This window comes from Microtus oregoni, unplaced genomic scaffold (genome assembly GCF_018167655.1).
Source record: "Microtus oregoni isolate MIOR12 unplaced genomic scaffold, Mior012 000047F_ref0000412, whole genome shotgun sequence".
NCBI lineage: Eukaryota > Metazoa > Chordata > Mammalia > Rodentia > Cricetidae > Microtus > Microtus oregoni.
This window is the reverse complement of record NW_024543221.1, coordinates 6,834,345-6,847,963: the sequence shown is the minus strand read 5'-3', so window position 1 is coordinate 6,847,963 and position 13,619 is coordinate 6,834,345. Positions and strand designations below refer to the sequence as shown.

The 13,619-nt window shown below is 48.6% G+C and overlaps 1 protein-coding gene across 4 annotated transcripts in view; it reads right to left on the bottom strand.

The window, feature by feature from the left end:
• The window catches only part of Susd4 (sushi domain containing 4), a 128,510-nt gene that overhangs the window by 54,380 nt on the left and 60,511 nt on the right, over positions 1-13,619 (bottom strand). For all 4 annotated transcript variants that reach the window (XM_041635430.1, XM_041635429.1, XM_041635428.1 and 1 more), the window contains one exon: positions 7,191-7,403. In XM_041635430.1, coding sequence (XP_041491364.1) covers positions 7,191-7,403 — 213 coding nt within the window. The remainder of the gene's footprint in view (positions 1-7,190; positions 7,404-13,619) is intronic.

The window sequence follows — 13,619 nt, the reverse complement described above, 5'->3', positions numbered from 1 at the left end:
TCACATGGATATGACAGGGGAGAGCGTAATGGTGACTTCTGTCAACATCAGCAAAAGTGGCCTTGGGAACAGGCAGGGGTGTCCTGCACTCTCCTACTTTAGAAGATGGAAACATGAGTGTGTCTTAGTGGGAAATGTGGAAATACTCGCTCTTGGGGTCAGCAGCTGTCTCTTTCAATAACTCACGTCTAGAGCAACACGGAAGGAATTTGGGGTGATAGGAAGCACACCTGAGAAGAAAAGAGCGTTAAATAAAACATTTTTAGGGCTTCCATCTGTTTGGTGAAGCTCCTGGAGCTGGAAGACAGCTCAACTTAATATATGAGTAGCCATAAAAAGGAGTAAGACTCCCCTGCTTTTGAAAAATGCCTGCACCCCTCACTTTCGATGAATAAAGGGGCTGGCTGCCAGCTCTAGCTGGTGAGTCAAGGTGGATCTTTAATTAAAAATTTATAATGTAATAATAATACTTAAACTCACATCGCACCCTTCCCCCAGGAAGCTGAAATAATCTTCTAAATGTCAAATTATTCATCTTTTATAGCAGTCCTGGTCAGGCCTATGGGAGCCAAAATATTTTAGTAAGTACTTTTAAAAAGTCCTTCATGAATGAATTTTTTCTTTTTCTCTTTGGCATACTGCAAGGAAGTTAGACAAAGAAGGGTTAAACATGCAGCCATAGCAAGATCCTGGGAACAATTCTTCTACGTTCTAATCAACCTTTGGGCTATGATGAGGCAACCAGGTAACAGAGACAGGGAGTCAGGAAGTACAAAGGGAGTTCTGGGTGCACCCTGGACCTGCCTGGGCAGCTTTGAGAAATGCCCCTTGCTGTGGGGGGAGCACCTCCTCCAAAGGGAAACAATCAAGAGAATGAAACTATGGGGGTACAGGAGTCACAAGAACTGGAGTTCCCTGGAATGATCCCCAGCTCTGTTTTTTGTTTTTGTTTTGTTTTTGAAGCTTGCCAGGTGATTCACAGCTCCAGAAAGCATAAGCCTGAAAGTCAATGGGACGATGGCCCATCCACTCCCAGCTCGCTCGCTGCACAGTGTATATATATATATATATATATATATATATATATATATATATATCTTACTTAATGCTTGCACAAGTCTCTGACAAACTGACACTCTGAGCTCTAGAATGGTCTCCAAGGACCTCTGCTAAAAACTGCAGATAATAAGCTCTCTTCCCTCACACACAGCTGTAGGCCACTCCATCCCCGAGTAAGGGGTTCTTGGGGCTTCTAAAGGAGAAAACCACCTGGGCGGTTTCTGGTTTTTTTTCCTAAGAATACAGATTCCTTGACCCTGCTCCTAGCGCTTTGGTGAGGGAGATATGACTAGGTATTTACAACAGGTTCTGCAGCAGGGATCCTTGGTTACACTTTTAAAGTCAGTGCCCTGTAGGAAAGGTCCTTACCAAGAATGCTGACAAGATGAGGCCTTCCTAAGGGGTGACCATTAATGGTCTGTCATCCCCTACCTCCAGAGGGAAGAAAGGAGCCCTAGCCAGGTAGGCTGAGTGAGTCCTGGAAAGCACAGAGCCAATCCCATCCCTGCCACTGTCCAGGGCTCCATGGAGAATCCCGCTCCTCTGAGCCTCTGCATTCTCACCCGGAAAACAAATGGCCAGAGGCGCCACGCTGGGCTACTGTACTCGAACACAGAGTGTATCCAGCATAGCACTCAGTTACTGATGAACGCACCCTGCATCCAGCACCCACTGAAGAAGATACTGTGTATTCAGCACACCATGGCTCCAGGGCAGCACCTGGCCATTGACTATGCTCTAACACAGCACCTGGTCTGCATAGGACATGCCTCCTAGGAACAGTGCAGTCTCCCTGGGGCAAAGGAGCATGAAGGTTTGGCACCAGAACAAGCCCGCGAGCCAGAGATGGGCAGAAAGCAGGAAGATGTGTGTGTGTGTGGGGGGGGCACTGCTGTGTGTGTCTAGTGACTGGGGGTGGAGGCGAACTCTGGACTGATGTCTGGCTGTCATTGTTCATCTCTGTCAACGTTCCCAAAGTGCGGGATCTGGAATTGGCAGCCCCTTTCACCACCCTACAGATAACCCAGAATCAACTGAACGCACACTGTTAACTGTGGAAAATCTATGAGACAGTGTGCGCTGAGGTGAGCCGAGGCCCAGAGGGAAGGCACGCTCTGTGTGAAAGACTACAGTTGGCTGGAGTCACCTCGCACATGAAATCCAAGCATTAGTCAAGGAATCCAGGGCATTCCTCTAAGAGCTGGGTGTGACTAGTCACTGGAATACCCAGGCCACCTGTGGAAGGCCCGTGGGGAGCCTCTGAGGCAGGTGGCTGCAGAAGACCTGCCCCTGTCTAACAAGAGTAGGAGGAAGCCCGCGTTGCCCGAACCCTCTGTCTTCCTTTCACAGCCCAGGGATGAGAGCTGCCTACTCAGAGATGCAGATAACGACGAACCCGCGGCAGCATCTCCACACACCCGCAGGGTGTGACTGCATGCCACCTGCTGTGTGGCATTTCCAGACTGAGGGCTCCCTGCCTTTGAAGGCACTGAAACAGGAATGAGGAGCCAGAGAAAAAACACAGCATAGTTAAGAGCACCAACTGCTCTCACAAAGGACCCAGGCTGGTTCCCCAGCGGCCACACAGTGGCTCACAATCATTCAATTATTACTCAAATTCCAGGAGGTCTGACACTTTCTTCCCACCTCAGAGGGCACTGCGCACACACGATGCACAGACATACCAGACACACAGGCAGTCCCAAAACAAAATACTTTTAAAAATTATTTTTTAATGCTTAAATACACATAAAATAATTTTTAAAAATTTCCCAGAGTCACACATTTCCCACCAAGACAGTGGCCCTTGCATTTGAAACAGCGCTGAAGGTTACGCTTGGGGTTTGGGGCAGGAGGCTGTGGTGATGCTGAGGGCAATGGGTTCTGGGTAGGCAGTAGTTTGGGGTTGCATTCCCTGTGTGGTCAGCTGAGAACTGGCTGACCGACAGGAGAGGAATCCCTTCCTCTCAGGCGACCTGAAACAAGGGGTGCTCCACAGAGGGACATGTAAGGTCCTTTCAGAGCACCGTTCTGGGATGAAGAGGAGGGCCACTGTCCTCAGAAACCATCTGGGCACTTGCTAGGGAAGAAACTTTGGAACAAGCTGTCTGCTAGAGCTGGGGACGCCAGGGTCATGAGCATACTTTTTTCTTAATATGTATTTGTCAAAAACTGACATAAAATGTGATGACCAAGGAGGCTGGGGGCTGTTCTCCGAACCGCTCAAGGGAGGAAAGGAAAATCCATCCCATCTTGTCCCATTCCCACCCCCATCCCCCACCTCCTTTACTGAAAAGAATTTGCTGAGGAAGAACTCAAATACTAATTTCATAAAATTTTAATTTTCTCAGGTCTCTACTTCTCGAAGCAGCTACTCCAGACAGGGGCATTTAAAAGAGAAAAGAAAGGCGTGTGCCCTATCACCTGTGTTGATTACTCCCAAACATGTTCTGAGGACACCCCAAAACCAAATGATGCTGTTTCTGCTACAGAGATCTGACTTTAAAAGCTTCATAAACACCCTTCCTAGTAGTGAGACTCCTGAGGGACTTCGGTGCTATACAGGGCAGGCTCACGGTCTAAGGCTTGCCAATGCAGGAACTAACTGGCTGCAATTGATTCTTTAGTTCTATGCTTAAAACACAAAAGCAGAAACTTCTGTCTAGCTGGAGTAACCAACGCATAAGGGCAAAGCGCATCCTGTAGCCCAGCAGCAAAAGATGCTTAATTGAGAAAACATTTCCAGTTACACTGACGATTGACAGACTGGGCAAGACGGCAAGACGGCTGAGTCTCCTCCCGTCCCCTGTCAGCATGGATAGGAACCGAAGTGGCTTTATTTTACTTCCTGGGATATTTTACTTTTACAATACACTTTCTTCTCTCTCTCTCTCTCTCTCTCTCTCTCTCTCTCTCTCTCTCTCTCTCTGAATGGGTCTCTCCACAAAGATGAGGTTAGTCTGGAACTTTCATTCTTCCTGCCTCAGCCTAAGGCATGCACACCAATATGAGGGTCAGCCCAGAGCTGATTCTAGTCGTCTGTGTGCTCAGGTCTTGGCATTTGTGTTCAGCCTGTGTCTGTAAATCCAATTCGCACAAAGCTAATCTTATTTTACCCCTTCTTCACAGGAAAGGGTGCTACCCCCAGGAAAGTGTTCCCAGTTAGACCTTGCTGGGTGGTTTTACCAAAGCAGAGGCCCAGCTGGTGGCTGGCATCCTGACCTCACAGGTCTGCAATGCTGTGCCAACAAGGTGTACTCTCGGTTTCTGGCCAATTTCAGCATTTCCATGCAACCAGGTGCTTTCACCCAGGCTCCAGGTCCCGAAGGCTAGAGTGGCCCTTGCATGATGGCTCAGAGAAAAAAATCCATGTTTTCCAAGTGGGAGATTCGGGTGCCGAGAAGAATCCACTCCCCGTTATGTCCGCTATGCAGACCTCCGCTGACACTGAGCTTCCCTGAGACGAGCAGTTTAGACTGGAATGCGAGGAAAGAGCTGGTGCGCGTGAGGGCAGAGAGTAAAGAGGTGGGAATCCGAGGGACAGCCCAAGAGGACTTCAGCTCAATTTGTTGTACAGCGCATTGTGTCAACACTTCTGCAGAGCACCGCACAGATGGTGGGTACCTTGAGTCAAGGGGACTGAATGGTTAAGAAATCCGCTTCTCAGCTCAGACGTGCTGGTACACGTTTATGCTTCCAGCACTTTTGGGATAGAGGCAGGAGGATCAGAAGTTCAAGGTTATCATTGGCTACATAGCAAATTCCAGGCCAGCCTGGGATACAGGAGACCCTGTCAAACAAACAAACAAACGTTTGCTTCTCAGACAGAGCTGACAAGCAGGGTAAGGGACTCCGAAAGGCTGTTTCTCCACCACTTCTGTCTTGCTGGTTTTTAGCAGCACTGATGGGATCCCTAATGGTCCCCATGATGTCATCATTACCTTTAGTTCTTGTACTTCCTCAGAAGCTGTGTGACCTTGAGCAAGTGAGTGAGCCTCCCTGAGTCTCAGCCACCCAAAGAGAAAATAAGAACATAAATTTCATCTCACAGGGTAGCTGTGCCTGCCAAAGAGTGAGGCTGACATAAATCCTCATTAAATCCATTACAAAACTTCTCAGCCTTCCAGCAAGGGCAGCAAATTAATTCAACAGCTCTTACTAACCACCCAGCATAAATGTGAAGCACTCAGCTACAGTTATTTACAAAGCAGGAAAAAAAATCTCCCTGGTGTAGACCCCACCCACCACCTTCCCTAGGGTCGGTGCAGAATAAAGGGCCAGGGAGGTGACTCACTGGTAGAGAGCTAACCTAGCATGCCCTAGACCCTGGGTTCAATCCCCGAGACCAAACAGTAAATAAAGAACACCAAAGACATCAACAATGACGTTTTCCACCACCACGGCACAATGGCCACCTCTGCATGCAAGCCTCCCAAAGATTAGGGGTGCCACCGCTAAGAGCAAACATACCACTCTGCCTAAGCTGATGGGCTGACCTTCCGAGCCTTCCCAAACACAGCTTTACCACTCAATGCCATGACCAGAAGGCAGATCTGGACCACCATTTAGAGAGTCAAGGTCTTGTTTCAGGTGGCAGGGTGGGACTACTGAGTCCGGGCACCGTGCCAGCACTTCCTGCTGTGCCTTCTCCTTATTGTCTTGGCACACAGGAGCCCCCAACCAAGAAGATGGCTCAACACCTGGCCTTACCCCCAGCACACAGGGCTAAAGAGAAAGCTCATTTTAAAGAGGTCAAACGGCTTCCGTTTTGCCCCAAGAAGATGAAACAAGAGAAGACCCTCATTTCTGGGCCATTACTTGGGCCCTTGGTTCTCCTTCACTTTGCCATCTCACAGTCCTGGGTATGAGGCATCTCAGGCCATGGTCTTCAGCAGGGTATACAGACATAAGCCAAATAAACTTCTAGCTCCGTGGAATTTTTCAGAGACCACAGCTCTCACATGGAATCCATGCAAGAGGGAATGGTGAATTTATTAGCGAGTACTTTAAGGGCAAGAGACTGGTCTTGCTCATTCTTTGTAATTTCCATATAAAAAACGCATAATGAAAGGTGCTTGTCAGATTAAATCAGCTTAGAAATTTCATAAAGCAGGGCTGGAGAGATGGCTCAGTGGGGAAGAGCACAGACTGCTCGTGCAGAGGACCTGAGTTCAGTTCCCCACACCCATGCTGTCCTGTTGGCCTGTACCTCCAGCTCTGGGGGCTCCACAGGCAGCTGCCCTCACACGCACATACTCATCCACAGACACACGCACGCATGCACACACGGGATCTTTTTAAAGTTTCATTAAGGAAGAACACATTATTAAATCACAGTGATCCTTTAGAAATAAAACTTCCTCCCAAAAGCAACTTCAATAACGAAGAGAAAGGGAAGCCGGCTCCTAATGGGCTCACACATTAGCACAGCAGCGGCAGAGCAGGCCCGCGCCCCCTGGAGGTTAGAGGTTTGCATTAATTTCTGATCCACGCCTATTCCAACGTCAGCCGCGCCAGTCCTGTGAGACTCATAATCAATCTCTTAGCACTCCAATTAATTACACAATTCATTTTGCATAACTCTAAACATTGTCTACGGAGCAAAGTAAAGCAAGTAAAATGAAACAAACCAAACCAAAATAAACCAAAAAAGCACGATGACCCAGCCAGTGGATTTAGGCTAGCTGCCAGACACCAGCATCAGCAATAGACCCCAGGGTCACTGCTAGCAAGGGCTATCTGCTGTGTCAACCCGCTCTCCCAGTCATAGCGCCCTAGGAACGAATCACGCCAAATGCTGGTCTTAAATGTAGTAGTTGATTTGACTCTGAGTCGCATCCCACCCTCTATATCACCAGCATCGGCGCGAAAATGCTCACTACCCTCGTCACTGGGAAACATGGGAGTGAGTGCTGAACTGGCAGTCTGATCACAAAGTGCTCATGTGACCCGAGCGTCCTCTCGCCCCAGCCGGAACAGTGACAAACTGGATGGCAAGTGACAGAGAAAGAGGACGATGTGAACTCATCCCATAGACTAGAACAGCCCTGGGACCCATGCCTCCAGTGTACCCACGGCCCTCATCTCTGAGCGTCACATCCCTGGCTCCCACAGAGGGGCAGGCCCTTTACCTTCTTGTATGCAGACGGGTCTGTCGCTCGGGACCCAGCCTAGGGTCCCATTAAAATATTTCATACACAGTCTCTTGGTAGAGCCCTTCAGTTTGAATCCGTCTTGGCAGTGAAACCGGGTTACAGAACTTTCAAAGAAAACTCCTCCACTGGGGGTCCGGAAGCCATTCTCTGGAACGCCTGGATCAGCACACACGTTGAGGTCATCAAGCCCTACATTGACACAAAGAGAGAGAAAGTGCTTTGAATACTTCTCTAAGAACTGTATTCCTGAACCTTGTGCTACTCCAATTGTATGAACGGAACGAAGAGCCTACAGGTGTTGGCTTGCTTTCATTGCTTATGAGAGGCCAAGAATGAGGAAGGTGCAGCTCCTGCCAGGATAATGTCCCAAATGTGCCCTCAAGGGGTGGCATGGAAATGGCCAACCTCTGAACAGACATCTACTGTTTTGTTTTTTCCTATAAAGTAAGGAAAGCCAACCCACAAATCTTCACTGAGCAGGTATCAGGAAGTAGCATGCACAACTCCACGGAGGTGGGGTTGGTGTGTCCATCTTCAATTCTCGTACAGCACGCTGGGATGACTTCTCAGATTCAGAGGGCAGGGCACAACCCTGGGGCCCCCGGCTTTCAGCTGCGTACTGGATGCTGGACTCCTGAGGCAGCCACTCCTCTTTAGTACCCTGTATTGCTAAAGGTCCTCAGCTGTTGGTGACATCCCTCACCCCGGGTGCTTTTGTGAGACACATACTCCCTCCCCACTGGCCCGTAGGGTCACTGTGCTAAAAGCCTCTCAGCACGAGAGGAGCAATGGTGTCAGCACGTCCAAAACTCACAGAGCTCCCTCTGTGCAGAGACGATGAGGAACGGTGGAGGCAGTGGTGGGGACAGCACCCACACTTCTGCTCCTTAGGTATGACCAAGTGTGATATCACACCAAAGCAACAAGATACCATCCGGGTACCAATCAATAGTACTGTCCAGGGGAGGGCTACTGGAAAGTTGCCACATTGTTGCTTCAAGTTTGCATGTTTAGGGAAAGTACTTCAGGTCCTCGGGTGCTTCCGATGCAAAGAAAGTCACGATTTCCTTCTGTCTGGAAGGATGTACACTTCTGCGGTGGGTCCCTTGAAAAGGTCATTCTGACGGAGTCAGAATGGGGTACATGTGTGTCCGTGGGAGCCACAGAAGGGCATGAGGGTGGGGAAGCCTCTAGAAGGCCTCCAGCTGAGTCCTTAGGAGAGTGGACATACCAGCCAGAAAGGGAGATGAGCCTCAAGGGTCAGAACCTCCATGGCTAAAGACAGATGACACCAAGACCACTACGTGGACACCAGAAGGGACAGGATGAAACTCGTCTGCTGATGTTTAAAGAGGGAAAAGTGGTAGTCAGCATGGGCTTCTGTCTTGGGAGGTCCAGTGTGAATAGAACATGGGGCAGTAGCTGCCCTCGTAAGAGGGATAAGGCAGAGTTTTGAACCATTGTTGAATTAAAATGTTAAGATAAAGCCAGCCACAGTAGCTCGAGTCTGTAATCCCAGCACTCTAAAGGCTAAGCAGGGATTGCTGAGAGCATGAGGCCAGCCTGAGTTACACAGGGAGTTCCTGGCTATGGGCAGGGAGGAGACCTAAACCCAGGGGGCAAAGGATATTTATCTTCCACTGAAATAGAAAGGAGGTACTGTCACACCCTTGAATGAGGGAAGGACATTTCCCATAAGGCAAGCCTCCTTAGAACATACACAGGAGGTCTCTCTTCCCATTAGGGTAGCCTGGGCTCACTCCTCAAGGTTTTCCTCACTGTGACCTGAACTGCTAGTCTACTACTGTGTCCTTGTCTAGTCTATGAAAGCCTACACAGGAGACTCAAGAGACTCAACCTTCCTCATTTCCTCTGCATCCAACATTGTTTGCTATATGTGGTGACTATTTCCACCACAAGCATGTTAGTGAAAGATGATCAGCTGAGTGGTTGTACAGATGGATGGTTAGATGTGTGTGGGGGGCCAAATGGAAAAATGGATACATGAATAAGTCGGATGGATAGGTCAACAGACGGATGGGTAGGGTAGATGTGTGAATGGATGGATGGACGGACGGGTGGATGGGTGGTTGGATGGATGGATGGATGAATGGATGGATAGATGGATGGGTGGATACGTGAAAAAGGTGGATGGATAGGTCAAAAGATGGATGGATAGGTAGATATGTGAATGGATGAAAAGATGGATGAAGGGATGGATGGATGGATGGGTGGGTGATGGATGGATGGATGGATGGGTGTGTGGGTGGGTGGGTGGATGGGTGGATGGATGGATGGATGGATGGATGGGTGGGTGGATGGGTGGGTGGATGGATGGGTGGGTGGGTGGATGGGTGGGTGGGTGGATGGATGGGTGGGTGGATGGCTAGGTGTATAGATGGATAAATATATAAGTGGATGATAAGGACAGATGAATGAATGTGTGGATGGGTAAAGGGTAGTGTGTGCTTATATGAATGGGTGGATAGAACTTTGTGCCAATATTCTGCTAGACCCACCACCAAGCAGTACTACCCATGGCCAGAAGCTGATGCATGTCACAGACAAAGCTGTGACATCCTATCCTGCATTGCACTCTCTCTCTTTCCTGTAGACTATGAACCCTAATCTTCTTCTTTTCTTCCCCCCTCTTTGGGAAACATGGCCTTGCTGTGTAGCTCTAGCTGGCTTAGAACTCACAATGCAGACCAAGCTGACCTCAATCTCAAAGAAATTTTTCTGCCTCTGCCTTCTGAGTGGTGGGATTAAAGGTTCAAGTGTGCCACCATGGCCAGTTCCCTGGATGTTTTCTAAACTCCTAAATTTTCTACAATTCCAATGTCTTACGTTTCTTCTTCAATATGGGGACAGGGCAGGCCCATGCTGTCTTTGCCTGGGGCATCTGTGCTCCCCTAATACATGGTTTTTAGTCTGTCACCCTGCTACCAAATATCAGCACTGCTGACTCTGGAGTTCCTCCAGCTGGCCCCACCCTGACTTTGGCCACAAGGCTGTTCTCCTTCACAGAAGAAGGTGAGACCAGTCAAGGGAGGGCTGAAGACCCATCAGACAGAATGACCTAATCTATCAGGAAAGTCACTGGGCTAATAAAAAAATGATGAACGCTTCATGAAAATTACAATGGGCAGGCGAGGGACGTTCCTCACAAGCCAGAGTCTTTCTGATTCCTTCTCGGTAAAGCGTAAGCCCCGGCAGCTCCCTGCTTCCACTGAACCACAGCTAACATGGTCGAGTTCCTAAGCCTGGTGCAGGGCTGAACATCTGCAGTGCTGCTGGCCAGGGATCCAGCCACTGGCACAGAAGGGCAGTGAAAAGAGCCATCAGAAGACAGGATAGTGCAAGAAGAAAATATTCTTCATTTGGACAACTAATCCCACTGAGCAAGATAGTAATTTCCTAGGCCTGCTAGATCTCAGAGTCTTTGTTTCAAATTATCCCTTGGTGGATCAATTCCCAGCCCAGGTCGTTTTTTTTCGGCAGAACCCTCTCTTAGTGTCCTTCCATAATGATGATGATCAGCCCCGTCTGATAACAGACCCATTAAAGAGTGGGCTGATGTAGGTATTAGGAGGTGTGGAAAATAACCTGTGTCCAGGCCCACTCAAATCATCTCTCAAGAATCTGCTTTCTTAAAACCCCAACATACTTCCTTCCCATCCATCAAATTCTGCTAATGCTCTGGAACTAAGTGGTCACAGCCTGGATGGAAGAGTGAGCTCCCAGAATGGTTTCTGACATGTTTACTCCTGGAAGGAGCTGGAGGAGGAGGGGGAGTGCTCCATTTCAAACAGTCCTTAGCAACAGCCTCCCCTGGATGTTCCTGCGATGTAGTCAATCTAGAGTACAACATATGAAGGCAAGACACACTTAGGCGAGACCCTGACTAGGATACAGGTACCCAGATATTAGTCCCTGTGTACAGGGACTGCTGTGTCATTCTTCTGGGTGGGATCAACCTGAGACTCTGGAGACCAAGCAGAATGACTTACCCTCTCAGTGTTAGGTGGCCTCTTTCTGTGTTACAGGCCTGAACAGAGCAAAGAGAGGAACAGGAAAGCGTTTGTCCTCCATAGCTGCTAGTCTTCGAGCTGGAACACTGGTCCTCTGCTTTCGGATCAGGACTTAGCTCAGGACTTTCACCCCTGGCTCTCCTGCGTCTCAAACCTTTGCACTGTTTGACTAGAACTGAGCCACTGATTCTCCTGGGTCTCTAGGAGACACAGACGACGGATGGGTGGGTGGATGAATGGATGGGTGGTTTATATACAGATTAATGTTTTCTATTGGTTGTTTGTCTGTAGAACTCAGACCCATACAAGCGTTCAAAGTGCTTAGGCACTTCAACTTGTGCATAACAGAGAAGCCAACTACTCTGCTTCCGGAAGTCACTTCTCTCAAGATCCTTGAGTTTACATATATAGTTGACTCACTGAATAGGGCTAATGCCTTAACCCTGTGGTCTGGACAACCCAGCTGGACATCCCTAGCCTGAGGACCCCGCCCTAGCCTGCAGTCCCCTCTGATGGCTACAGGACTGGTTGCTCTGAGTCTGCATCTCCTCCCCCTTGGGTATCATCATTATCATCTCTGGTGCTATGTTTCCTCTTGTGAACCCAGATCAAGTCAAAGACATAGCTGTAATTTTAGACTCTGGTCCCAGTAGAAGTCAGGACTCCTTATTTTTCTTTTCTCTGAACCCAAATCCACCTGTGTTACAGAGTTTGAGAGCGCCCTTATCTTTCCATACAAAGAAATGCATCAGGCCCTCTGTCTCCTGATGAGGTCTTGACACTTCTGGCTTGGTTACTTCTGAGACTGCAGAAACCTGGCTGCCAGTTCCACTGTGAACAACATAAGAAGCCTTTGAAAGGGATCATAAAAACGAAAGAGGTGTGAAAAGCAATCTTTTGGGCTATTACACATGAAAAGTCATATTCTAGGAAGGAAGAGTGTATCAAATGTAGCCAAATCAATTTAGAGCCAGGGCTGGGTTCCCATTTCTTTGTAAACTGCTCTATGGGTCTATAGGGGAAGAAACAGGATATAGACACAAAAATTGATTTTGTATGCATTTCTTTGGTGAGAGGGGGCTGGGCAAGTGAGAAGGGGCCATCCATGCAAGTGTTTAAATAGATATTTTTGCAGGTATTTAGTAAAATTAAGAGCAAAATTAGTCCCACCCAGAGCATTTCAAGTCACCTGCAAGGTCACTGACCTAACTCTGAGGGGAAGGGACTGGTGCAGTCACCCTAGTGGCTTAGATGGAACTCAAACCCGAGGCTGCTGACCTTATCCAGTCCAGTCCTCCTGACCCTGAGTGCCATCTATGCTTGGCTTCTCCTCATCAAATGTTTGTTGGCAAATGACTCGAATCTTTGTGACAAACTCAACTCCTAAACGTCCGCAAATCCTGCATATTAAAACAGCGCTGGGCAAGGAGCAACACTGGGCTATGATGACCGGGTACCGTACAACCCCCATGGTTTCCCCAAAGCCGACCCTTATCACAGCACCTCCATTTTAGGCAGGGAAGTTGGTTTGTCACCTAAGACATCTAAGAATCCAGAAAGTGAGTCATCAGAAATCTCCCAGCTGTAGCAGGGGTTCCTGGTCTACTTTGATGATGAAGATCTCCCTGGGGAGAGAAGAGTCTAGTCCTGCATGAGATGGGGGAAGTCCCTTCGACTGAACTACATCTTACCATCAAGAATCAGAGAGCTTTTGCAGGGGTCCTCGAGTACCCAAGCTCTTCCCTCCACATCTTCCCATAGGTGAACGCTTGCCTTTCGCCCAGTACCAAACGCCTTTTAATTGGTAGCAACACATGGACAAAGCTGCTTATGATTAATCTCAACAATAAACTGTCTCTGTGCTTCGAGAGAAAATTACACCAGAATGGGCATCCTGTGCCCCATGTAGAAAAATCTTTGAAAGGCCTTTTGGTGTTCAAAGATCTGCAAGTTTATTTATGTGCTAAAATGAAACCACGCTGTCCTGGGACCTGCGCACTAGGGTTGCGCACACCCCTCCCCTCACACCACACCCTCGGCTTCCCCTGCCTCAAAACTCCCACACTCTCAGAACAACTTCGACTTATTTTTCTGAATGAACAAAGGTATTGACACCCTGTCTTATCCAGGATAAGATCAATGTCCAGAAACCACTTGAGCTGGTATGTGTCTACACCACGGGATCCACAACGAAGGAAGTGAGAGAGGCAGCTCTGAGGAGATTATGTATAGCTACAGCCACAAAGCACGTGAGGCCGAATCTCTCATGCCAGTGCTGAAAAATCCAAACGCTCCTGGACAGGGTGGCAGGCCGCTAAGACAGGCGCGAGCACTTGCCATGCCTCATTTCTATCCACCCTGCAATGGATGATAC